The following is a 27,652-nucleotide window of genomic DNA, read 5'->3' on the forward strand; positions in this document are numbered from 1 at the left end:
ACAGATGCCTGATTCTGGCCGTCAAAATCAAGCATGAACGCGCCCGGTCACTGACAGGTGGCTATCTCATCATTCTAAGCTCTAAATTAACATAAGAAAAAGAGGCTCTTGGGGGACCAATTATGGTCACCGATTAGGCATTGTTTTCTATAAGGGAGCAAGTAGCATAAAGTATTACATCGGAGCTTTAAGGAGATTTGTTTTAAAGTATATTATTCCACTCAAACATATTTGATACTTGATATTAGATGAGCTAATCCCTGAAGCAGCTATACTGGGGTGGGATGTGTTGTGACAGCAGGTGAAGTTGCAGACAACAAAAGGGTGTACAATTTCTTTACACAGTAAGAGAATGAAAAAGCTCGAGAGTTATTTTTTTCACCTTTTTCACCTTTTCGAGAGCTATTTTTCACTTTTCCCAGAAGTCAAACTTTTCTTTCCCGTCGTACCGATATCAGGCAGGTATACACATCACTCCAACACATTTCTCACGTTCATGGGAAACCCCATTTCATGTTCAAGGAGAACGGAGATGTTTACGGTAGAGTAAACTCATTTCCTCGGCCCGTGAATCATTCAGGTCATGGAGAGGCACTAGCATTAATATGATGGAAAGGGGGAAGAATGGGAGAGGGGGGGGGGGGGGGGGGGTTGCCGGAATACAGAATGCGAGGATACACGGACCTATAGTGGAACGAGGGTTTGGAATGGGAACATTGTTTTCTAGCCAAGCCACGTTGCTCCACACAGTCAGCCTCTCTCTCTCTCTCTCTCTCTCTTCCCCCTTCTCTCATTCTCTCACTTCGCAATTAAGATGGGGGCAGGGGCGATTGCACCCCAAAAGCTACGCCGCTGAAGTCAATGACAAGGAACTTGAAGACTCATGTACCATGTGTATATAAATAGCGAGCATGACATTAAGAAGTAAATGTTTGCAGACTTTGTGTGTTATATAATTCATCATAATTAAGCATATAAACAACTTCTAAAGAGCCATTGCATGGTGCCCTATAAAGATGGGAATCATCATCACTCTCATCCTCATCATCAACAACATCATCATTATCACTATCACCACCACCACCACCACCACCACCACCACCACCATCATGATCACCCACACTCTTGTTATTTTACGGCATTGTTCTGTTTGCTATTATAATAAAGGATGGAAGACCCGATACTTCTTAAAATGGCGGCTACATGTAGGTGTATAGTTGGATACCTGCCTGACTAGTATTACTATCGCCTGCTCTGCCCTCCAACGAAAGAAACATTTGCGGTGCCCCCATCCCCTAGTATCCATACCCATTGATGAATACCATGAGATTGATTTCACGAATCCAGTTTTGGGGCTTACTGGTCTTTTAATAGTATATTTGTAAAGCGCTTAGAGATATTTGTATTAAAGGTAAAGACCAGTATTGGAAACGCCCCAATTTCAAAAAATGAAATGGAAGCTCTCATTACCAATCATGTGAAAGAATTGTTTTGACTAATACATGATGATAAAAATTTTTGCCGGGAAACCGCCTACTAATTCATATATTTGGTAAATTTGTTTCTCTCATTGTCTGTGAGAGATATAGGGTAGTCCCATATACATCTTTCTGTGTATAGTGCTTGTAACTTTACGAAGGATGGGCCAAATTTCTTATCATTTTGATGATTCCAGAACCTTGCAGATGCTAAATGCTAGATGATCAACCTTTTCTGATCGATTCCACAACGTTTCTTTCACAATGCAATCGCATGACCATAACTGGTCTTTACCTTTAAGCGCTGTATAAAAAATAAATATTATTATTATTATTATTTGAGCAAAAAGCTTAACTGGTCAACCTGTGCTTCCAAAATAAAACGAGACGTGGAGTGAATCTCTGTTTTCTAATAAGGATACTTTGTTAGGTCATGGAATAGGCCCATTTAGATATAATCATAATTTAAATAAACGTACTGGTTTTGGAAATATGTACCAAATAGCAAAATAATCAACAGTAATGTATAGATAATAAGCAAGCACAGGAGAAGAATGCAACATTCTGGTTGTCTAATTTGCAAGAATATTATCAATGAGTTCATGGAATCAACTGGCTGATTATGTTTACGGAATCACAACTTCCCCCCTTTCATTCAAGTGATCATGCACTTGGCACTGTAAAACAAATCACAAACTGACTTTCTCCGAATTGGTGACTTTCCCTCAGCGGCGCCGAAACGACAGAACGCATCTGCAACGATCGAACAAGACCCTCCCCTTATCAACCAACTGGCCAATCAGTAGCCACCTTTATTAATCTCCATGCTGATTGGCGGGTTCTATGAACGTCACCTGCTTTACAAATTACGTGTGTTTGTTATTAATCACCACGGTGATAATAGCCATGAAAGTATGAGGGTCGACTTTGCAAACTCGTAATTATTTCGCCAGACCAATTTGAGGTTAGGTAAATAGGAATGATTACTTTATTCTGTAATCTGCCATTGTTTTTAACTAATTACCACGATAAGAGGAAATGCTTTCTCAGAACTTTTATTAATCAAACAATTCTAAAGAATACTAGATTGATATAATTAAAGCAACTATAATATCAGTTGCACTGATCATCACGGGGGAATTACATTCATAAAGACGAACTATAGAAGGAGATAAATTCTTTTTCCTTATATATGCCAAACAACCCATATTCTTTTCATATATTTAGTGGAATTCTGTGAAATTTGCTTTGTGTATGACTAATAGTCAAATATTTATATAACGCTATGACTTAAATATGTTTAAAACTGTCTAAAACATTCCCCCCCCCCCACCAAAAAAAAAAATGAATCATATCCGTTACTAACACTGGAATTTCCCCAGATACAGGAAATCTTGATATTATTATCATCATTATGGTAATCACCATTGCTGTCCTCGGAGATGACATAATTATTGGGCTAACAGAAACTTTACATCATGTTCCTAATGTATTTGTTTGCTAATTTTTCGTCTTCATCACTAGCCATTGATACATTAAGTTCTCTCTCTCTCTCTCTCTCTCTCTCCTTCTTTCTCTCTCTCTCTCTCTCTCTCTCTCTCTCTATTTCCATTTATCTCTCTTCCTATGTCTGCATGCTTCCCTAGTCACTCCCTCTCTCTTTCCCCTCCCTTTCCCTCGCAAAATCATTTCATTTAATCTTCAAAAATACCATAAATGGAAGATAATGTTAAAAAGTGCTTGTCCTTTCAGAAGCCCGCCTAAACTGAAAACCACATCTTTTATCAGATATGGTTACCAAGGTTACGGCACGTACTTTTAGGATGAACCCTTGATCTGTCTGGAGCCCTTGTCATGTGATATCTCAGTTGTCTGCAAAACCAGACTCTGATTTGAAACTCAAACAAAATTTCATAAATCCTTGAACTGAGTCTAAATCTGTCAGTTTCTAGCTGTGTGATATAATGAGCATCTACAGTGCATAACAGAACATATTGTGTGTAGTAGACCATGAAGTGTGCATGGTCTCAGAGTCCAGACGCTCTTTTACTCTTTCTTCTTTCTACATCTAAGAAGAGTCTGGTACCTGCAGACTAATCTCTCAGACGGAGACGTTGAAATATGCATTGGAACGGGGATTCCCCTTCATAATTGTGATTGTATATCCCCCATCTCAATTTCGATTTATTGCGTGCTGTTTATTACCAAGGAACCTTTCTTTGGGGAAGATATTCTTTTTGTTTAACTGTCTTCGTTATAGAATACCTTTCCATGCCCCAGGTGAAGCCGTTTAAGAAATAGAACAAACATTTCAAACCTTCCAAAACCTTTCTTGGTGTGGGGTGAAACACGATCATATACCATGCTGATAATTATTTTACCGTAGAATGCCATTTCATACTGATTCTTAGACTCTCGCACGAACTTTCCTCCTGGTATGCGGAGGTGGGTTCTATGTCATTTAAAGAGAAGGCTACGTTCTGGGAAGATGTGAAAACTAATTTGTGAGCGTTATCATGTTATGCGAGTGTGGAAGAACATCAGATAAAGAATGTTCCCTGAAATGCATGGCTCTTCAAATGTCTTAATATTCTAAATATGGCATGTAATATTATAAAAGTCGGGACGGATTTTTATGCCATATGTTCGTGTAGTCCCATATTATGTATATCTTCATGTGTACAGTGCGTGTAACTTTACCAAGACTTGAATTATTCATGTAGCTTCTCGTACGATTTTTCTGGAAACAAGAGGGGCTCCATGTTTTTTTTTAATTTGATTTCTTCCAGTCAATGAAGGGTAAAATCGCACAATTATATAATTGGGGAAGGGGGTGGTAAGGGGGTTACTTGTTTGTCTAGATGTCCTCAGTATCCACTTATTTTATTTTTAAACAAACAAACAAACAAACATACAGACTAATAAATTACAACAAAGTGAAAAAGCAAGAGGGGCAAGAAAACTAGAAATCAGGTTTACTTGGCTAAACTTGATCATCATGTACCAGCACGAGTATTCATTAAGGGCGTTGGTGAGAAAATGAGGGTATATATTAGGTTTCGTACTTGCACCAATAGTTCATTTAAAGTCATATACAATGTTTAGAATGACATACCATGTACCAGCACGAGTATTGACTTAGGGCGTTGGTGAAAGGTGAGGGTATATATTAGGTTTCGTAATTTGCACCAATAGTTCATTTAAAGTCATGTAAAACGTTTAGAATGACATACCATGTACCAGCACGAGTATTCACTTAGGGCGTTGGTGGGAAGATGAGGGTATATATTAGGTTTCGTACTTGCACCAATAGTTGATTTAAAGTCATGTAAAATGTTTAGAATGACATACCATGTACCAGCACGAGTATTCACTTAGGGCGTTGGTGGGAGGATGAGAGTATATAACACCGGTTTCCCGGTAAAAGGTCGCGTACCGTGGGCGCTGGTAAAAAAGGAGGGACCGAGAAAAACGCTTTTGAAGTTTTAACACCTACTTTAAGTGCTAAAAACAACAATGTTTCTATGTTCCATGTAGCAAAAATTATTTTTAGAGAAAGATATTTACCTGATTTGTTATGTTCTCAAATTAATTTGCAAATATATGTTTCTTTTGCTACACTACGTTTTGCTGGAAACAAAAAAGCCCGAACGCGTAATTTAACTTCCCAGCAAAAGGTAGTGTAGAGCTACGCGACGTTTTGCCGGGCAACCTTATTAAGGTTTCGTACTTGCACCAGGAGTTGATTTAAAGTCATGTAAAATGTTTAGAATCACTTATGCTTAGACCTATATGAGCTCCTTTGTTTGTGAGTAAAAGTGAGAGTGAATGTTGGTGTCTGCGAAAATAAGTTAAGTTCATTCATTATGGTTTCCTCATAGCCTCTGTGTTATCAAGAAAAAAGTTGTTTCACATCAGATAAAGATACAGGCACTAGAAAACTTAAGAAGTTCTTCAGACTTTCACAAACTATTTTTTCTGATTATGCTTCATTCACTAACATGTAAATCATCCCGATATCAAAAGTTTTAATTTGCATATTCATTAATTTTGGTTTCCTAAATTTTCTCTGTGCTATAAGGAAAAAAGTTGTTTCACATCAGGCTTAGATACTAGAAAAAGAAACTTTAAGATTAACAAATTCTGAGACGTGAAATTAACGATTAAAAAGCGCTCTTTTATTAGTATCGCAACACAGGGATGGTAACTATACGAGTATTAAAGCCTGTCTGCACTACTTATCGCTACTTGCGCCCTCTATATAGCAAACAATGCCTAATCGGTGACCATTGGTCCCCCATGATCTCCTTTTTCTTGTTAAATGGGAGCTGATTTGATGAGATAACCACCTGTCAGTGAACATGCAGGGAGGTTTAATCCCTCCCGGCCAAACTAGTGCAGACGGGCTTTACACGTAGTATCGAGATTTAAATCTTTTCGATTTTGTTCATTTAAAATGAATCTGACATGATGTTATAGCATTATCATTTCAGTAAGTCGTATCCGTGCTCAATCACCATTGTTAATTTGCGCCTTTAACTCGCTCTGGCCTCCCAATAAATAGCCCCGGTAAATAGCATTGACTGATTGTATGTATACGTGGTCGGTAAGTATGTCAGCTGTTGGTTAAATCACGCCTACTATCACCCTCTCCCCCTCCCCATCCTTCCCTATTCCTTTCTGATTGCAACACCCCGAACGAATGTTCAAGGAGAAGCGACAAGTTAATCACATTAGCTGTCAGAATAGCAGACAGAACATCTATACAAGCAGTGAAACACATCGCCGAATTGAGACGGAACTTACGCCTACGTAGAAGAGCGTAAGATACCCTGGGAAAAGCTCATTCATTATTTTATATCAGAGCCGGCGGAAAGCTACATGGTTACTGTTCTAGACTCGTCCGCTGTAGGGTTGGGCAAGATCACGTACACTTAGCTAATAACTATATCTAATTACACCGGTTGCAATGATTAACTACATTGAATCCTTGGTAACTTCAGCTGCGGGCTAGCCAGGAGGGCGATGAATAAAAGATTAACCAGGTTAGACTCATCAGTAATTGATTATGTTCTCCCTGAGGGCCCTACAGTGGTAATTTAGACTTTAGCACGGCTATACCATTTTAAGGCGCTTCTCAGATACTTTGGTAATTTCTTTCTCGTGGGGATACCCGTGTATTTCACCTGCATGGATGGGGAGTGGCAAATTTAGATTATTTCTTGCCAAAGGAAAATAGTTCCATGGTAAGGATTTGAACCCCGTACCTTGGGCTTCAGAGTCCAGAGACGTACAACCACCAGACCACAAAACCTCCACTTATCAAAGGCTTTCTTTTCCAAACTTCTGCTGATCCAAAGTATCTGGATTTTAGCCATCAAATTGATATCGGGGGAACTTCTCCTATAATGCTTTAATATTGTATGTCGCTGTACTGTTCTTTCTTTCACCTTTCCAATTTCGTCACATGAACATTTATTGTGCTTTGTTATTCGTTACATTCTAAAGTTATTTCCGTGTTTCTTTTGTTTGGAATAGTTTCATGAACTTTCTCATGTTTGAACAGAATGAATGCCTGTGCTTGTTGACTATAAAAATCACTGGCATGTTCAGGCAGCCGGATCAAGATTCAATCAACCAGTGATTTAACATTATGAATAGCACAGTCAATATTTTTACCTAACAAGGAAATAGATAAAATTTTGGCATGAACTATACATTGTACGTTAATCCCACACAGAGATACAATGGTATCATGACATTGTTGCAACATGCTCCATGTATTCAGTGCAACAAGGCAATTTTGAATTCAGAGGGATGTCTCAAGATTATATTTCGTATACTAGTGAAAAGCCGAATGTTTCAAATGAGCCTCCTCCTTCTCCTCCCCCACACACATATGCAGGCGCGGATCCAGGGGGGGGGCCGAGCGGGCCTTGGCCCCCCCCCCCGCAAAAAAAAAAAAAAAAAAAAAAAGAGAAGAAAGGAAAAGAAGGGAAAGAGAAAGAAGAGAGAAAGGGAAAGAAAGAAGAGGAAGAAGAAAAGAAAGGGGGAAGAAGGAGATCGGGGAAGGCGAAAGGGCCTTGCCTCCCAGGCTGTTGACCCCCCCCCCCCCCCCAATCAAAAAAATAAAAGAGAAGGAAGGAAAGGGAAAGAAAAAAGGAAAAGAGGAGATACTGGCGTACTGATAGGGGGGGGGGGGCTTGGGGGAAATCAAATTCAAACGTGGTTTATTTCTAATTCCACAACGGTGGATTACAAATAATGCTGAAATGACATAGCCCCGAGCCCCCCCCCTACTTTTTTGAAAAAGTATATTAAAGAGAAATAAAATAGAATGAGAGCAAGAAAGAAAAAATAGTTAACTGCCAGTGTTGAAAAAAAATGAGGCATCAAAATATGCTCATCTGACCGTGATTAATGCCTAAAACCCCTAAGCTTCCGGGGGCTCTGCCCCCTGGATTTCACCTAGGGCCCTACGGCGGGCCCTTAGATGCTCATCTGACGGTAATTTAATGCCTAAAACCCCTGATTTTTTGGGGCTCCGCCCCCTGGACCCCACGCCAAATAGTGACGTGCCAGTCTCACAAAATAATAAGGTATACAAAAAAAATGCTCATCTGACCTTAATTAAACGCCTAAAACCCCTGAGCTTCCGGGGCCGGCTCCGCCGCCTCGACCCCCCCCCCCAGGGGCCCTAAGACGGCCCCTGATTCAGACAAGGATTAAGAGTATAGAGAACGATACAACGCATCGTCTTCTTTCTCTAATAATATAATGAAACGTCAAAGCTTCGCGCAGGAGGGGAGGGGGGGGACTGAATTCAGTCAAGGATTAAGAATCGAGAACGGTAACGAATCGTCTTCTTTCTCTCATAATCTTATGAAACGTCAAAGCTTCCGCGCTTCGCGCGGGAGGGGGGGAACCTGAATTCAGACGAGGATTCAGAGGCGAGAACGGTAATACGAATCTTTAATGATTTAATGAAACGTAAAAGCTTCCGCGCTTCGCGCGGGATGGAGGGGGAACTAAATTCCGATGAGGATTATTTTCGAGAACGGTACAACAAATCGTCTATTTTCTCTATTGATTTAATGAAACGTAAAAGCGTCCGCGCTTCGCGCGGGAGGAGGGGGTTGGGGGAGAATCTAAATTCAGACGAGGATTATTTTCGAAAACGGTACAACGAATCGTCTTCTTTCTCTAATGATTTAAGGAAATTTAAAAGGTTCCGCGCTTCGCACGGGAGGGGGGAACCTAAATTCAGACGAGGATTAAGAGTCGAGAACTTGACAACGAATCGTCTCCTTTCTCTAATAATTTAATAAATCGTAAAATTTTCCGCGCTTCGCGCGGGAGGGGAAAAACTAAATTCCGATGAGGATTATTTTCAAGAACGGTACAACGAATCGTCTTCTTTCTCTAATGATTTAATGAAAATTAAAAGCTTCCGCGCTTCGCGCGAGAGGGGGAACCTGAATCCAGACGAGGATTAAGAGTCAAGAACTGTACAGCCAATCGTCTTCTTTCTCTCATAATCTTGTGAAACTTAAAAGCTTCCGCGCTTTGCGCGGGAGGGGGAGGGGGAGTCTGAATTTAGACAAGGATTAAGAATCGAAAACGGTACAACGAATCGTCTTCTTTCTCTAATGATTTAATGAATCGTAAAAGCTTCCGCGCTTCCCACGGAAGGGGGGAACCTAAATACAGACGAGGATAAAGAGTCGAGAACTCGACAACGAATCGTCTTCTTTCTCTAATAATTTAATAAATCGTAAAATTTTCCGCGCTTCGCGCGGGAGGGGGAAAACTAAATTCAGACGACAATTATTTTCGAAAACGGTACAACGAATCGTCTTTTTTCTCTAATAATTTAATGAAACGTCAAAGCTTCCGCGTTTCGCGGAGGAGGGAGGGGGAAAATCGCACCTCCCTGCACCGACCCCCCCCCCCCGCATTACGTCACTGTTGGTCACCATTACGTACCAATATTTGGCTCGCAAAGTTTCAAATTTGGGCCCCCCCCCTAAGAAATCCTGGATCCGCGCCTGCACATATGAAAGTAAAATGATATTGGATCAATAGACTTGGAGGAGAATTACAGTACTGGAATTGCCACATAACACCGTTGGAATTTCAAGGAACTGAGCAATATGTGAATAAATGATGCAATTTCTAAGCACGAGAGACGATTCTGTTACCAGACAGACAAAAAGGTCAACCCTTGGCTTCGGAAGGTGAAAGATTAGTTACTTACAATCACATCAAAAGTACAAGGGGAAGTTTCTAAAATGATTAGGAATGAACTCAAATATGAGTCTAGTCACAAAGACATCGACAAAACAAGAGATGTTTAATGTTATTTCGAAAAGATTAGGAATAAGACATCCTTTGAATATTGATATCCGGAATGATTAGGATTTAGGAATGAAATTAAATATTGGGGTCCGGTCACAAAGACATTAAAAGAACAAGAGACATTTTGAAAGTTTATTTCGAAAAGATTAGGACTAAGACATCCTTGGAATATTGATATCCGGAGCTGGAATCGGAAACGGAGGAAACACAAGACCATGGTTTAACGATAAAACATTTTGTTGCGATTTAAAATTTTGTTTCTTCAAGATCTTTACGGGAATAGGTAAAGAAATTGGGAATGTGAGGGGAAATCCCGTTTTATGGTGTAAGACTCGGTGAAAGTTTTGACAGGGCAAAAAAACCAAAGAAAGAGATTAAAGATAGGGGTAAATAACATGAATCGTCAGAAAACAATGAGATAAAGTGCAGCAGGTTATGATCTAGTCTAAGCAACAAAAAAAGAGGAAATTACGGCGTCGTTCATGAAAAAAAAAACTCAGTACAGAGACGGCATTGATAACATGCGAAGTTGGGGGAGGGGGCCCACATCCCATTGAAATACAAGAACACTACAACACCATTATACACCTAAGCCTTTATTAAACACGGCCCCTAAAATGTGCCCCTCCATATTTCGACACCCCACCCCTTTTTTCTTTGCTATTCAGAATATTTTATCAACTGTGCCCCCCCCCCTCTACCTTCACAATCCTGGATCCACTCCTGAAATATAATGTCATAGCCAGACATGCCACAAGAAGGAGGAAGTACAGCTTCATAAGAAAGTTAACGTTTGTTTTTACAGAGACAATCGTTGTTCTTGGTCGCAAAAGGAGGGGAAAAAAAAGAAACTCCTATTTTTAGATGGATCGACTTAGGTTGAACCGAATCCGTTAAGTACAGGAAATCTACCACAGATGAATTGTCACGAGAGCTCATGGCGTACAACTTAAACAAACAGTCCAATTTGAATAAGAGGACACTTGGGGCCCGTCCCGCCCCCCCCCCTTCCGGGAACGGAGGGATCGCATTCATGTTCCCAAAATCTCCGGTAAAATGGGTACTGTTCAGCAACAAAGTCCGGCTCGTAATACGCACAAAAATCGGCCCGTATTGACTTTACACACCGGACTTAGGGGGATGTTTTAAAGGGAGGGAACATGCTTACGGGTACCCTTGATAACACTGAGTGTGAGGGAGGGGGGGGGGGGGCTAAAACTTTTAATTTACCACTCCTAACATATATATTTAATGTCATGTAACATTATTTCAGGGTTTTCTCGGTCAAAAAGCAATTTGTTTCTTTTAAAACTGTACAGTCTTACAACCTGTGCAACAAATCCTTGTTTTATATTAATGATCTTATGATTTTATTTTTTGTGTCTTCCTGATATTGTTTTTTTTTTGTCCCCCGGAATTTGAAAATCATTTTTAATTAGAAAATGAAATGGGGAGCTACATAAATAAATCCCTTAGGCCTTGTACAAGCGTAGTTCCCAAAACATTCATAGCATAACTTAAACAAAAATGTAATTTACTAAACCACACATCATTTTCCCCGTTAACAGGCCACAACTTTCTCTTTATTTAACAATAGACACAAACAGATTAAAAGAAAGAAATAAACCACTTATGAATGTGGATAGAAGGATGGAAAAGATGGCAGTTGATAGAACGGTACGAAGGATGCATTCAATCAAATTAACAGTCGGGGCCACAGCCGGGTAGCCTTTTACAGGCGAGAACCTTACATTTTAATTGCATTGTAAGAACGTCCATCAATCTCCTTTAACATTATGTGCACATGAGTACATGAGCTTCGGGATATTGACTGGGGCCCGAAACAGGTTGGAAAATGGCCGTACACAGGGGCGCATCCAGACGTTGGTCTGAGCAGAGAGGGGCGAACATCTTGAGAGCTAACTCACTGCGATCCATATATTTTCGTTACTTTCTCGCTAAAATTCAATAAGAGAAATGGAATTTATTGTTTATCTCATGTACAATTATACACCAGAGGATTCATGTGGTCGTACGTATTTTTGTTTTGTACATTATATACCTCTTTTACAAAAGGTGGCTTCAGTCATTTCTCAGAAATCAACCAGAAGGGGAAATTTGCCCCCCCCCTCCTACATTGCCCCTCCTTGAAATATTATTGGCCAGTGATCACGTGCAAACTATCGACGTGGCATCTGCCACGCCATTTCTTTTAACTTGGAAATAATATACGCGTGTCATGTGCCAGCGGGTCGCGCAACACACTAATGAGGCGTTGCAAGAAAGTTGCGATTGATTGCAAGTTGCAAAATCTGCAACTGATATTTGCAATCGATTGCAACTCAACTTTCTTGCCGCGCCCCACTAGCCTCCTAAATTTTCTAGGATTTAGTTAGGATTGATTTTTTAACAATTAAATTAAATTAACTAGATCTAGCTTTTATTCCCCCCCCCCTCTCTCTCTCTTTCTCACTAATGGGGCGTTGCAAGAAAGTTGAGTTGCGACCAATTGCAAATTTGTAATTAATCGCAAGACTAACGCTTGGTTTTGGGGATATGCAATTGATTGTAACTGTCTTGCAACGCCCCATTAATGTCTTTTCTCCCCTCTCTCTATTCCGGAAGAAGCTATCATGAATTGGTTTTCCGCCGGAGTGTTTTCTTTGTCTCATTCATGCCTCCTCATTACTATCAAAGTAATTGTCATAATATATAGGATGCCTTCGATTCGATCTTGTCTTAAAACTTGTATGAAGTCATTAATATTAACCGCAAACAATTCCTCTAAATACATGTTCGTCTACATAACATCCTATTCTCCTATTTCAATATTCGCTTCATTAACTACACGATTTATAATAACAGCAATCCTTCAACCTACAATTGCCATCCTCAACGCAGATGTTACATGGGCACCGGTAAAACGGAATTCCTTGTATGCTGTGAGCACCGAAAACGATAGCCCTGCAGAGCCGGGGTAATCGTGGAGCGCCTTGAACACCTTGCGTGGTCGATTATGACATTGTGAAGTATTAAAAATATCTAATATCATCCCATATCCAATATTAAAAAAAATGGAATCGACTTCTAAGTTGGTATAGCGTATAAGATTAAAGGAGAAAATGCAATATCAAACTAGACAAGATGGAACCAAGCAATATCTCTTTGATGGAACCACCAGATGAGCCTCTTACAAATAAATCACAATTACGGGGTTGGGGGGGGGGGGGGGGGGGGCGGGGGGACTGTGACTACGATCAAGATGTAGGCCGACGCTAGGTTACATTGGAACGGATGAGGGAAAATAAAACGTGCCGTGCATGTTTGCAAACCGGGAATTCTCATGCGACAGTGTCAATATCCGTCGGACTGTTTTATTTATACATTCTTATTTCCTCCTTTACATTCATGCCTCATAAAATGCAAATATCCCCAATAACTCCTACCTTTTTTTTTCGCGATGTTGAAATGATTAACCTGCCCCTGCCCCCGCCCGCTCCCTTCGAAGGACGAATCCATTCGACTATTATTTAGACTGCAAGCAAAATTAGTCGATGTCGACGCCATGAATGTTATTCTGACAAAATCTGGGCAAAACAGTTTTCAATTCTTCAAATCGAAAGCAAATAACGACCTGCAGGCTTTCACGATCACTGAAGCAAAAAGAAGAGAGAGCCTAAAAACAAAACCCGGGGAAGTTCCACTCTCCTAAAATAGGTCGATGCACCTGCCTCTCCTGGTTGAATTGCATATTATTTTCGCACAGCGTGGGCAGGGCAAGACAAGGAAATACGGATATGTATCTATATCATTATGAAAATGTCGAGTTATCAAGTATTTCAATTACCGTACAGCTCATGTAAAACAAATTGGAAAGCCCCCCCCACCCCCCCCCCAAAAAAAAAAAAATATATATATATATACAAAACAAATAAATAAATAAAATGTTTTTTTTAAAAGACCGCGTCTTTGTGGAAGTCACATGCACTCCACACAGTAATGGGTATATGGGACTACACAAACATGCAACATGAACATGCCAAAGTTTGGTGACATGAACCCATAGGTCTTTATAACTTTTCAGCTATTTCTTGTTACATTTCGTATATGAGAGCATTTTAAAGCCCCTCTAAAATATTACTTGGGTTTTCTGTTGTACGCATGCAGAAAACCTAAACCTTGTATTTGTTTTCAATTTTCGACTTTTATTTGAAAATCCTTGCAGAAATGCGCTTAAAATAATGACACCCTCTTTCACATTATGATACAATTTAAGTGAAATTGTTGGGGCTCCCAACACTTTAGAAGGGCTTTATTAAAGGACCATTCTTTTCAGGGGAAATTTTTTCTATGATATCATTTGAAATTCACACTAAAAAAAACATGACCAACATGATACGAATCATAAAACAATATTGTTCGCCTTCCCAGACCTCAACCTTCTCCTTAAACATCGTTTACTGTAACAAACACGCGATTCCCTGTCATCAAGTACATGGACTACTGATTTGATGAATCACCGGTAAGATATGCCATCACTCTCTCTCCGGATATGAGACCAGTTATCCAGGGAAGCCTGTCCTTCACGGTGTCTCGGTACATCCGTTATCCAAGGAAAATGAGAAACATCTACGGGGATTCCCCGCATACATGTCGCCATTGTCATTACCCCCTCTCCCTCTCTTACTCTCACTCTTCCCTTCCTAGGTCCTCCCTCTCTTTCCCCTCGCTCTTCCCATAGACGTCTATGCTCTTCCCCTCCTTTCTTTCGCTCCCTCCATCTCCCCCCCCCCCCTCTCTCTCTCTCTCTCTCAATCTTTCTCTCTCATTAATTATCATTCACCTTCGGAATAACGAAGCCATTTCATTTTCGGAATTACAAAGGTTCGGAACCAACCTTCAGAATATTAAACGCAACAAATTTAATGTTCAGAGTTATAAATCCTATTTCGTTTTCGGGATTTTGAAACATTCGGGCAAATGAGTGCCTCCTAATTACATTTAGGCCCTACTATTGATACAAAGCCGATATCAAGCCGCATGTGTTTAGAGTATAGGTTTACTGACGAATGCTAATTGACTTGTAGACTAAATATTGCGGGCCGTTGACAGGGTCTATTAGGGATTGTATACAACCGTAGATCAGACTTAATACAGCATGCACACGATGTTGGGCGGATGGAACGAAGTGAATCCGTAGCATATGGGAAATGGCTTTAAGTGTGTGGATCTTTTTATCTCTATTATTATCTAAAAGAATGCTAAATGTTTGTATCATTCCGGGGGGGGGGGGTCAAATGAGGTTCAGATTTGTGTTCCTATGTAAGAGAGCGAGAGGGGGAGTGGGAGAAAGGGGGAGCACGCCATTGTCAGGTAGAAGGTTGAATTGAATTGTGTTTGACTTTGTTTATATTGTATTACTCGGCTTGTTTTGAAGGTTCGGGAAATCCATATATACATCGTCCATTATTTCTGTCTTTCTGTGTTTATCAAATTTGGGAGTAATTTCAAATATTCCTACCCCCCTGAAAAAAAGAAAACGACAGTAGTTCTCACATGTTGAAATTGTAAACCTGCCCCCCCCCTCCCCTTCGAAGGACGAATCGATTTAGCTGTATTTACACAGCAAGCAAAAATAGTCGATGTCAACGCCACGAATTTTATTTTGACAAAATCTGGGCACAACAGTTTTCAATTCTTCAAATCGAAAGCAAAAATTGACCTACAGGCTCTATGATCACTGATGCAAAAAAAAAGAGAGAGCATAAAAACAAAACGCGGGGAAGTTCCACCTAAAAGAATTTAAGTATCTGCATTATTCCTTGATGAGGAAGGGGAGGAGGAATCAAATAAGGTTTAGATTTTGTTCCGATGTAAGAAAGAGAGGGGGAGGGAGAGAGAGAGAGAGAGAGAGAGAGAGAGGGGGGGGATGTAGGAGTGAGGGACAGAGAGAGAGAGATAAAGAGAGCGAGAGATGGAGAGAAAGAGAAAGAGAGAGAGAGAGAGAGAGAGAGAGGGAGGTTGGGAAGGGGAAGAGAATGAGAGAGGGAGAGAGAGAGAGAGAGGGAGAGAGGGAGAGAGAGAGAGAGATGGGGGGGGGGAGAGAAAGGGGGAGCATGCCATTGCCAGGTAGAAGGTTGAATTGTGCTTGACTTTGTTTATATTTTGTTACTCGGCTTGTTTTGAAGGTTCAGGAAATCCATATATACATCGTCCATTATTTCTGCCTTTCTTTGTGTATCACTTTTGTGTCCGATTTCAATCCCCCCCCCAAAAAAAAATAATAATAATAATAATCATTATAAATGCAGATAAGAAAAAAAAACATCAGGTTTTCATGTACAAGGAAATTAAAAATGTCTTGATTTGAATTTCGAGAAGAAGTTGCAATCGTGGTCACGTATCTTTAAATACTTTAAAAAGACACTTGCCCCCTACATTACATAGACATAGCAGAATCATTATGATTCATAAAAACCAAGACAAAATTAGACGATCGACTTACTCAATCCGAGCTCCATCACAAAAAACACAAACACGTCACAATCACAACATGAATATTCATGAGTTTGCATGTTCAAAGCATTATTACTAACCTGTTGTTAATTGTGGGGTCGTTGTAAGCGATGTGCAATTATTGACGAGTTCGTTAGAAGTTTCATCGTATGATGTTTGACAAATGCGACCGTGACTATCCTTTGTCCCTGTTTAAAAGATAAAATGAAAGAAAAGAAACAGTACTCAGAATCTATTCAATCTTGTTCGGTATTCCATTTGGGATTTCCTCGAAGACATTCTGTTGACATAACATTTACTGACCGAAATATGTTGGAGCGTAACTCTCGCAGTTTTTAGGCAAGGGGGTACTAGTGGCGTATCCATACATAATCATAGGACATAATCATCCCCTACCAGACCGACCAGGGAGGGGGGCGTCAAGTTTAAATATGTCACTGTCAGTTTTGTTTTCATTTTATCTTTATATTTGGGTTAGGAAGTGCTTCAGACGTGAGTGTCGGCGTGTACACGGGCTATGTTCAATTCAATTCAAAGTTTATTGATTAAAATCCAAACAATTAGGATCATTCTCAATTTGATGGATAATGCACTGGGGGAGGGCGGGGGGGGGGGGGGGTGGGGGATGTCGAAATTTAAGGTACAACTATAATGTCAACTTACAGGCAGCAAAGTTAATGTGCAGGTTCTGGTGTTCCACACAGCCATGTATTGTCTGTGCACCTCCGACCAGCTTACAAATCTTGTAGACCCCGACATCATTGACCGACACATCCTCTATTTTTATCCCACAGAACCACTTATGTCCACCTAACTCGGCGACCGGATCGGCGACGGTAACGAGTTGGTATTTATCGTGGTTGTCGCTACACTGCCCGTGCGGCGTTGTGCAGTTATAATCGTTTTGAAAGCAGGTGTGGTCAGGGGAATCTCCTCTTTGAAACACCTCGTAGACAACGTAACCGACTTTTCCGATCTCGGCCGACCGTGGGTAAATTTTTTGATCAGCCGGTTCTAAAACTGGAATATCAGTCAGAGAAAAAACAAGATAATTACGCTTAGAAATTCACCCAAAACTCAACATTTTCGTTGCGTAATGCGCCTTGAGCATTTCGAAATGGATATTGACGCTTTGCAAAATAGTCTTCATTATTATTATCATTATTATTTGTATTTATCATCATTATCATCATTTTCATTATCATTATTGTTGTTATTATTATTATTATTATTATCATAATCATTATCATTATTATTATCATTATCATTATCATTATTGTTACTATGATTGTTATTATTTTTATTATTATCATAATTATGATCATTAACATCATTATCATTATTATCATTATCATTATTATCATTATTAACATTATCATAATCATGATCATTAACATTATCAATATCATTATTATTAACATTATCATCATTATTATTTATAAACACAATGGCTAAGACTTTCAAAAATCAAAGGCATTTCAACAGCCTTGTCCATTGATCATTAGAACATGCGAACATTACATTTACGTATTACGTCATTTTTTGAAGGAAAAAAATGCGAATGTGTTAATAATGGTTTGGGCATGTTCTTAGTCATTTCCTCTGTTATCAGATGCCCTGGATATTCAAATATGCCATTTTCGCCATGTAATCAAATTTAATGCCTGGTTACAAATTATTGTATTCACCTCTTACAAATAATTGTGTTCCAATAGTCAGAATACGGATTGCATATTTTCTGTGTTGTTAGGTAGGGCAAGCCATAATGTTTGTCCTACCAAGCAACAATTAACGAAGATTACATGACGAAAACGGTCCGTTTTACCACAGACTCACCCGCATGCACACCCCTGGTATGTTACCCTTGTAATTAACCCGGACCGGACCCGGTAGAAACCATGGTATGAAAGGGGCATCACGCTTGAGATTGATTGATTGAATGAAATCCACATTTCTTTCCTTCTCATTATCGGTACTACGTGGTTAACATAGACATCTGCGAGGGGGGGGGGGGGTGCGTTTCACAAAGCACTTGACGTAGCGATCGACAAGTGGCATTTCGGCGACAAAGTACGATTTCAGCGACAGTACAGTAAATAGGAGGAGCTGAAAACTGGGAAAGCAAGGCTTGAGTTGGGAACACGATTTCTATTTAAAACACTTCTGATTCAGCCAATTTGAAGTGCCCATGCGTATTGTGATTACAACTTTTAAAATTCGTCATTTATTTAATGTATGTAGATCATGTATTAATGTACACAAACCGAGGATGTGTACGTAATGATTATGTACACATCCTCGGTTTGCGGTTTTATTAATCAATATACAATAATTTTACCATAGTTGGCATAAACACTGAACTTTGATAACTCATTCTATTCATTTAAAGCCCAATTCGCTTTTTACAAGTTCGTGAAAAAAAATAGATCAAGATCTAAACATCCTCCTATAATTGTAACTGAATAATATTATTATTATTGTCAATACAAAAGGAGGGACGGGAATAATGATGACACACAAGTCTTAAAGGGAAATTAGAATGTAACATTGAGAGTAGGCCTAGGCATTAATTAATTCAGGTATGAATTAATTCCTTCAAAATGCTAGAGCGCCATCATGGCATCCATGCTAATTAAAGCCGGGGTAATTGTGGAGTGCCAGGAGTGTCAAGTTTGACAGACATAAGCGCTTTTTACAAGAACCCACTATTATTATTTTCATTATAACATTACATTTCTACGGTAAATAATAATAAAATAATATATCAGTTTTCTATGCAGGATGCAATATGGATGAAACAGAGAAAGAGCATTCAAGATATTAAGGCTTGAATCAAAATGAAATGGAACGAACATTAAAAGAAGGAAAAATGAAATAGGAAATTTGTTATCTCAAGTTTCGTGGTATGATTAAAATGCAGTGTTAAAGGTACTATGTCCCTTTTGCAGCCAACCTCAAATGCTGTAGAACTTTGCAGGAATTATGAATATGTCATGTATGTCTTATCTGTGAAATTTAAACGTTAGCAGTGTCCTCATATTCAAATTATGCAAGGAAACCCATTTACTTGCTAGACTTCATTGTCAGACACTATTGAGTGACTGACTGGCCTTTTTCTTCTTTGGTAATAACATACATGAAAAGAGTTGTAAAGGGTACATGAGCATTTGTCTACATCAATAACCCACTTCTTGTGATGGCCAAGATTAAACTGATTGAATCTTTGCGCAGCATAAAACGTATGACCATTCGGTACAATTGTCTGAAAATCAAGACTATTACTTTTGGGCTCTATAGCCCTAAAGTCGATTTGACAACTAATAGTCGTTATTTTCCCACTTGAAGACATTTTCAAGGCCCACCTTTTTTTAGGGAAGTTCTAAATTAGTATTATCTTTCAAATGCAGTTGGAATTTAACTTTTTCATTTTTTGGCCTGCAAATGGGACATAGTACCTTTAAAGTCGAGAGTGATCAATGCACTTTATATCTAGCACAATGACAGTCAAGGGTGTTGATAAAGCCTAGGTCTACTTTAATAGTACTTACGTGCTTGGGCTAACAGTCCAAAGCTGCACAGAAAAAGCCCGCGGATGAAAACGTGTCGCCACATTTTTCTCACTTAGTTCATCCACAATCTGCTAATAAAGTTCCCAAACGAAACCAGAGTTTGTAATCAAAGCTGTTTACTGTCCAAACACACCAATGCTACCATCTGAAAGGTAGTCTAGATCTTGGTCTACACACTATTGGTTCTAATTCACGCTGATAAATCTTGAAACGGCCACCTGTAAAACTTATAACATGAATGTGTCAATTTCATCACCAAAGTCGTTTCGTGCATGTACATGTAGCGGTTTCCGATGTGAAGCCTTGATTGTATACAGTAGTCGCGACACGTACTGTCGCCTCCTGTTGGTATTTCCTTCCCGTAGTTTTCAGTGAGAAACGTCAATCAGGGCTTTCAAGAGATAACAAATATATGTTATCAAATATATCGAAATTCGTAAACTTAAAGCGCCTAAATATTATGATGAGCACCTAAATATATCGTACGATTTTGTTTTGTGTAACACCCGCGCGAAATGAAAGCTCTGTGAATGTACTTCGTAAACACACTAGTACAGGGGAAAAGCGTGCGCCGCAGCGCGGCTGGAATATATTTCAGAGTTGAAAATGTATCAAGCTCAATGCGATGCTCGCGCACCTATCCATCACGTGGAAGGCCCCCGAGTTAGGGGGGGGGGGGGGGGGGTTAGGGGAGGCATGACATCATTGGGGATTTCCCTTCTGGTATTACAACCGAGGCGCTGTTCATGCATGATACCGCCGAGATGAAGGGCTCCAGCTGCGCATGAATTTGCCGATGACCCATGCCTGACCTATGGTATGGTATGGAAAACAACAGAGGCGTCGAATCGTATTAGGGGTGGATAGGAACATTGTCCCCTCTTACTTGGTCTAAATTGGTCAAAAAGAATTTAATACAAAAGTATATGTCTCCTACAGAACTATTAGGATATTGTAGACCTCTCATATCTCCCCTGTTTCACACACACACACACACGCACACACACACACACACACACACACACACACACACTCTCTCTCTCTCTCTTCTTCTTCTAATTTCTGTAGCGTGCAGCTTTGTTTTTTTTTTTCTTGTTTTGTCCTGCATGTCATGTCTTGTTTTGTCTTGTCCTTTCATGAATTGTTTTTTCATGTCCTGTCCTTTCTTATTATGTCAATTTCCTGTCCTTTGTGTCCCGTTTTGTAATTCTGTTCTTATGTATATTTCAGAATAATTCAGAATGAGTATATTAACTAAGCAGCACATTATGTATTCGCATTGGCAATGAGTTCATAAATAGATAATGTTGACCGTCGACAAAAAGCGGGCCCTAGTTAACGTGTCGACCGAGTTTAATTAGTGTATCAGGACAACCACCCCTGATGACAATTACCCCGGAAAATAATCCCTTAGGACAATTACCCCCCATGGAGGATTACCCACTGAGGACAATTACCCCCTCTCAAAATTACCCTTAGGTAATCCTCCCCCAAAGACAACCAAGGACAACCACCCTCGAGAACAAATACCACCCGAAAATTAAATTTTCATAGGGGGTAATTTTCCGGGGGTAATTGTCCTCGGGGAGGGGGGGGGGGGGTGCTGGTTGTCCCGCTGGTGATTGGCCGGGGGTCATTGTCTAGGGGGTAATTGTCCTAGATCCTTTAATAATTCATGTTTATTGTAGTTCATGGGAGCGTTAATCAATCTTTAGGTGTGTCGGGGGTGGGGGGGGGGGGGTAACGCATCAAACAGCCATGCACTGCACAGAATACGCTGTTAATCTCCTTATTGAGATAATACGGTAATAATTCAAAGATAAGCAAGTTCGACATAGTTTTGCACATTTCAAAGAGAGAATTTAATGGTATTTCTTCAAATAACCCTTTCAAAATTACTCATTTTAAATTAGATATTAACTTTTTGAATGCAAAGACCACAACGTTTCAATGTGTAAGTATATATTGGGCCCGTCTTATCAACTTCATATCTCGCGGTCGCCTTTGAGCACCACTTAAATAATTGTAATTCACCGGTAGCACTTATGAGCTTGCGGACACGCAGAACGTACGGTACTTGTACAATAACAGACTAGCAAGGTGAATTTCTGCGAGATGGGGAGAGGGGCTAATAATTTCGAATTTTGTAATTCATTCTCAATTTCGCCATGATTTTCATGACATTTTAGTGTCATCTGAGGGGACATTTTCGGGAGCCTGTCCCTTAATTCGCAAAAATTGTACCTTTTCCCGTGAAATTTGAAAATATTTCGCACCACTATAGTATGTATATTATTAGGTGTAGCCTTTGATAAGAAAATTGCTATTGGGAGCGCAAAGTTATAGGTGTGCTTTTCTGCACACCAAATGGTGGGAAAATTTAACCAATAAGGAAAGTACATTCTTTGAGGATGTCACGCCCGGATGTCTCGTGATTGTAAAGAGTTTTGTTTTCCGGCTAATAATCGTGTATCAATTTAGTATTATCAAAACATGAGACGATGACAGCTTAAGTTTGGCCAACGCCCCATTTAATAACATTGCAATAAAATGATATATCATATGACAACTTGATTTTTTTAAACAAGCAGTCTTGGTCGAAACGTAAGGGGTCTATAGCCAGAATCGATACCTCAAGCTTGAATTTCACAAATTACATCCACTGAAAACAAGGCAGTTGGTCAAATCCAACTCGAGATTGGAAGATATGCGTGCCATGTAAATACAGTGAAACCTGTCTATAAAGACCACCCACGAGAGACAAGAAAAGTGATCTTTATAGGCAGGTGGCCCATAATATATACAGGTTCCTTTAGTACATGTTTCAATGAAAAACCATTTCCAAGTGAAACAAAAAATATGGTCTTTGTAGACAGGTGGTCGACTGTTTATTAAGTCAAATGAAGAAATGTGGAATTATATTGCCTATTTCGCCAAGGATCCTTGGATATTATGTCAAGCTACAATCGTGGATAAAATGATCAGTCGAAATCAAATTTGACCGAGATCCAATTTATCAACCAATTTGGAATGATTATCCTTCATTCAGAGTTTTCTAATTTAATCTTTTGCATGTAATGTAACTGAGATTGTGTTGGGTTATGAATACAATAGAACTATCTTCAAGATCAAGCACTCCAAGGCCCTGTTTCATAAAACTTGTTATCAATAACACGTGACAATACCTGTTATAAGCTACTGAAATCATGGCATCTGATTGGCTGAGAGCAAATTTGTGATAGAAATTTATCATTTGTTATTGATAACATCTTTTATGAAACAGGGTCCAGATCAACAACAATATTGGTGTTATTGAGCAAAGTACAAGAATGGCATTGCTATTTACATTTGCATGCTTCTGTAATATCTTAGAACACATGAAGTGGCACAATTTACAACGCGGTTGTCAAGGTGATTCTGCTGGCGTATACTGGTCATTAATATTATATACCTTCCAGTGTGTGGGAAGGGGAAGGGAAAGGAGGGGGGGGGGGTAGAAGAAATGAAGGATTTGCCATACCAGTGGCGGATCCAGGAATTTCTTATCGGGGGGGGGGGCACAAAATGGTTTGGGGTGAAGTCAGTAGCCTACGCAGGATTTTTTCAAAGGGGGGGGGGGGGGGGAGGGGTTAACATTTTTAAACCGGGTCGAAAATTTCGCAACTACTCAGCCAGCCGCTGAAAAATTGGGGGGGGGGGGGTGGGGGGTAAGACGACAGATTTATATATATATATATTTTGGGTCCCCCAAAAAATCGCAGCAAATCCGCCAGCCGCTGAATAAGCGGGGGGGGGGGGGGGGTAAGAGGACATATATATATATATATATATATTTTTTTTTTTGGGGGGGGGTTCCCCAAAAAAGCGCAACGACTCAGCAAGCCGCTGAATAAGCAGGGGGAGGGGAGGGGAGGGGGGTGTGGGAGCACATATATATTTTTGTTTGGGTCCTAAAAAAAGCACAACGACTCAGCCAGCCGCTGAATTAGAGGGGGGGGGGGGGGAGGGGTAAGAGCACATTTTTTGTTTTCCTCCCGAAAATTTGAAAATCGCGCCGGCCGCAAATTCGCTCAGTGGGGGGGGGGGGGGGGGGGGGGTAGTGAGCACTAATTTTTCTTTTCTTTTGGCCGGGGGGGGGGAGGGCACGTGCCCCCTGTGCCCCTCTAGATCCGCCCCTGCATACATCATGGTTTTTAAGGTACCCTACATGGGCGGAGTTGTAATCATTATAGTTAACCACAGGAGGGGGCGGGGGGGCGAAAAAGGGCGAACTATTTTGGCCTTAATATTGCTATATTCCGGTAAAAAAAACAATACAACTCCTCACTCTCATAATTATATTGCCTTTTGAAGAGCCAATGAAACTCCTTACATCATATCCATATGGGAAAATGGAGAATTGGTTTTGTTTCTTTTCCTTCATCACTGCGGATAGAACCGAAGCCTGGATAGGGCCGGCGGGATTCACAAAAATATATAGTTACATTTATTTATTTATCAATGTTTATTATAATTTTTTTAATTAGTTATCATTATTATCATTATTTATTTATTTTTATTTATTTATTTTGGGGGTGGGGGAGGATGGGGGGAGGAGGGGGAGGGAGGATTGGGGAGGGGAGGATGGGGGGCAGTGACATTTTATTTTACCTGCCCCGACCCCCTGAAATATAAATTAGGAAGGCAAGTGTATGCCACTCGTCTAGGATTGACCCCGGGGTACAAGGGGCGGTACTTTGCCCTCTTGTAGTGTTTTGTTTTGATTCAACGTCTGCCAAATAATATTGTTCTATTTTAACTTTGAGTGGTTGTTTTTACATCTGTTGTTTACATAAGATATCAGTACAAACATAGTAATGTCAATGATTTGAAAACATAATGGGGTTTTACTTGGAAGTTGGAATAATTATGTTGACCGGGTCATTACAGGGAGGTTCCTGGTAAAGTGAGTGCTAGTCATATTCTGTTCAATCTCATATAAGACGCTAACAGTGGTGTATCACAGATGGCGTGACAGGCTGTCCCCCCTCAAAACAATTAAAGAAATTAAATTTCCTTTCAAAAAAGCTTATCATGGGTTTTTACGACACGCAGTGCGTAAATAGGTGTACTCCTTCCAACACCTCCCTTCCCTATCCTAAGATTTTCTCGCCCCTTGTTCTTTGTACGTATAAGCCCTATTACACTGTTTACTGAAATTTGCTATCATTTGTGAAAGATTTCATGTGGACTCTTGAACTATAAGTGGGATTTTATTTTATTACTGTCATTGTAATTATTGTGAAGCTCTTCCGGACTACTGAGCCATTACAAGCTGGTGTAAAAAAAAGTTTGAGAAATTTATTTAGAAATCAAGCATTCATTGTCGAATTACACTTCGTCAATAAGGAAAAATGACGAGCCCACATTCCTGACATGATCCCTATTCAAATGCTCAACAATAGTTCAAGCCTTTTATGATTATACACAAATCAGGTTGCGAAATGATTTTAACCCATGATCATGAGAAGATTGTGCAGCGTACAGAAGAGCTTGAGTTGCGATTCTCCAACAAATTTTCCGACATCCTACGATGTTCCTTAGATTTTATGGCTATTGGTAAATGTTTTCTTTTCCTTCAACGATATCTAAACATCCCACAATAAGTAATGCAAATTGAAAAACCTGTTTTAAATTAACTGAATTCAGATTCATATGATATTTTCTTCTCATTATCGTTACAATTAATATTGAAAACGTATTAAAAGATCAGTACAGAAATAAAATTTGACAAATGACAGGAGGCGAAAACCCTAAAATCAAGGCTTGTGTTGGGAACTCTCATTACAAATTAAAGACCATGTACCGTTTGACATTGGAGGATAAGTTCAGTGTACTAGAATATTGATGAATAAAGGCAGCATATATCTCATTTTGAAAAACAGGCTGACAAAACTGTCCCGCCGGTAGTACACAATTCTTTCATCAAAGAGACGCGAAGCCCCTGATCACACCTGAGGTACGTGCAATGACGTAAATGATCAAAATAAGTAAAAGGTAAAAACAGTAGAAATGTACCATTTCCAAAACTAACGTGACATACACATGAGTGACAAGTAGGCATATAGAGATTCTGTGAAACACATCAAACCTGATTTATAGGGCAAGTCCACTCTGATATTAAATTGGTTTAAATAAAAGTAGAACAATGAGAGAAACAAATTAATACAAGTTTGAGCAATGTCCGATTAAAAGCAGGAAATAGATTATTAATTTTCGAATTTTTCATCAGTGAAACAAAAATAGGCAACACTGTGATGTATCTTGCGAGCTCCTCTTTAATAATGTTTATGCACTGCATAGATTTCTTAGCAAATAAACTATGCTTTTTAAATGATCATAGGTCATTCCGACTTCTATTATTACCGTTATCAACACTTAAATATCTATAAGAACAAACATAAATTTGACATAGTCAATAAAAATAAGCCTTCGAGGTCATCGCTTGTCAAAATAGTACAAGAAATATTTCGTAGAATCTTCCTCCCATGCCTCTTTCATGAGTGTTTTCTATTTGAAGAAAATTGTGTAGTAACAGGGATCGCTAGGTACCATATACTTGCAGACTGAAGCAGATGCATACCCATTGCAGACTACCCCCGTACCCCACCCCCTCCCAAAACCTCCTAGTACTCGAGTGGCAAGCGAGTCAGACTTTGGAACATTTAGCCCTTGTACCGTCTCCCAGCTGCCATTTTGTTTGGATACGCCATTGGCTTAAATTTAAAATATAACATCAGGTATATGATACATAGCATTCTGTGTTACTACACAATTTTCCTCAAATAGAAAACAGTCATGACCGAGGCATCCATGTGGCCCTCTCCAGACATCGGACCCGTCTGCAGGATTGCAGGGATAGAGGGAAAGAAACAAAGCCAATTCTCACGGAAATATTTCCCCATAAGAATATGATCTACGGAATCTCATTGACTCTTTTAAAGAGGTACCTTGGTACCTTTAAACTCGGATGAATGGTAAATCCTTCATTTCTGCTGCTTCCTCTCCTTTCCCTTCCCATTCCCACACAAATTGTAGCTGAACATAATATCCAAAAATCCTTGGCAAATTGGGCATTATCATTCCATATTTCTTCATTTTTACTAGAATGTACATGGTACTCGAATCCTCCAATCTTCAGTTGGATTTATCAACTCCCTGTCTTTCACTCAGTGGATGCTTTGTGCAATTCGACCAAGACTGTTCGTTTACAAAATCAAGTTGTAATATTTAATATGTTATTGCAATGTTAGTCAATGAGCTACATGTATTACTAAAGATATTACAATCTAAAGGACAATTTTCATACTGCACAATAGCCCAATGATATAAAGTATGCCCATATTTGTCTGCCTACGACTACGTCATGCTAGATTTTGACAGCCGACCAAAGCGCGTGCGCAGTGCCGATCTGGATAGTGTAATGGGGATTCCCCAATTAATATCCAGTATCTACATCATAACAGACCAACGCCATTACAGTTCGCGCTCCGGCACGCATCTTCCACAGAACACGGCGCGCCGCCGCAAGCGTGTTTTCAGAACGAGAGCACCACACCGGGATCATCTGGAGTGTAGTATGTGTTTGTTCGCGTGCTTATCCAGGATTGTCGTTTTAAGGCGAGTTCGGACTCCATTCCTGCTTTTGTTTTATAATTAGACTGGGATTACTTTCAAGCAAGCATTCACCAT

At 39.8% G+C, this 27,652-nt stretch overlaps 1 protein-coding gene across 1 annotated transcript in view; it reads right to left on the reverse strand.

The window, feature by feature from the left end:
* The window catches only part of LOC115925162, a 32,918-nt gene extending 12,425 nt beyond the window's left edge, over positions 1–20,493 (reverse strand). The window contains exons 1-3 of the mRNA XM_030988506.1: positions 19,901–20,493; positions 17,016–17,372; positions 16,433–16,540 (exon numbers count right to left, since the gene is read on the reverse strand). Coding sequence (XP_030844366.1) covers positions 16,433–16,540; positions 17,016–17,372; positions 19,901–19,964 — 529 coding nt within the window. The 5' untranslated portion in view covers positions 19,965–20,493. The remainder of the gene's footprint in view (positions 1–16,432; positions 16,541–17,015; positions 17,373–19,900) is intronic.
* Positions 20,494–27,652: the final 7,159 nt, after the last annotated feature.

This window comes from Strongylocentrotus purpuratus, unplaced genomic scaffold (genome assembly GCF_000002235.5).
Source record: "Strongylocentrotus purpuratus isolate Spur 01 unplaced genomic scaffold, Spur_5.0 spur5_scaffold_17, whole genome shotgun sequence".
NCBI lineage: Eukaryota > Metazoa > Echinodermata > Echinoidea > Camarodonta > Strongylocentrotidae > Strongylocentrotus > Strongylocentrotus purpuratus.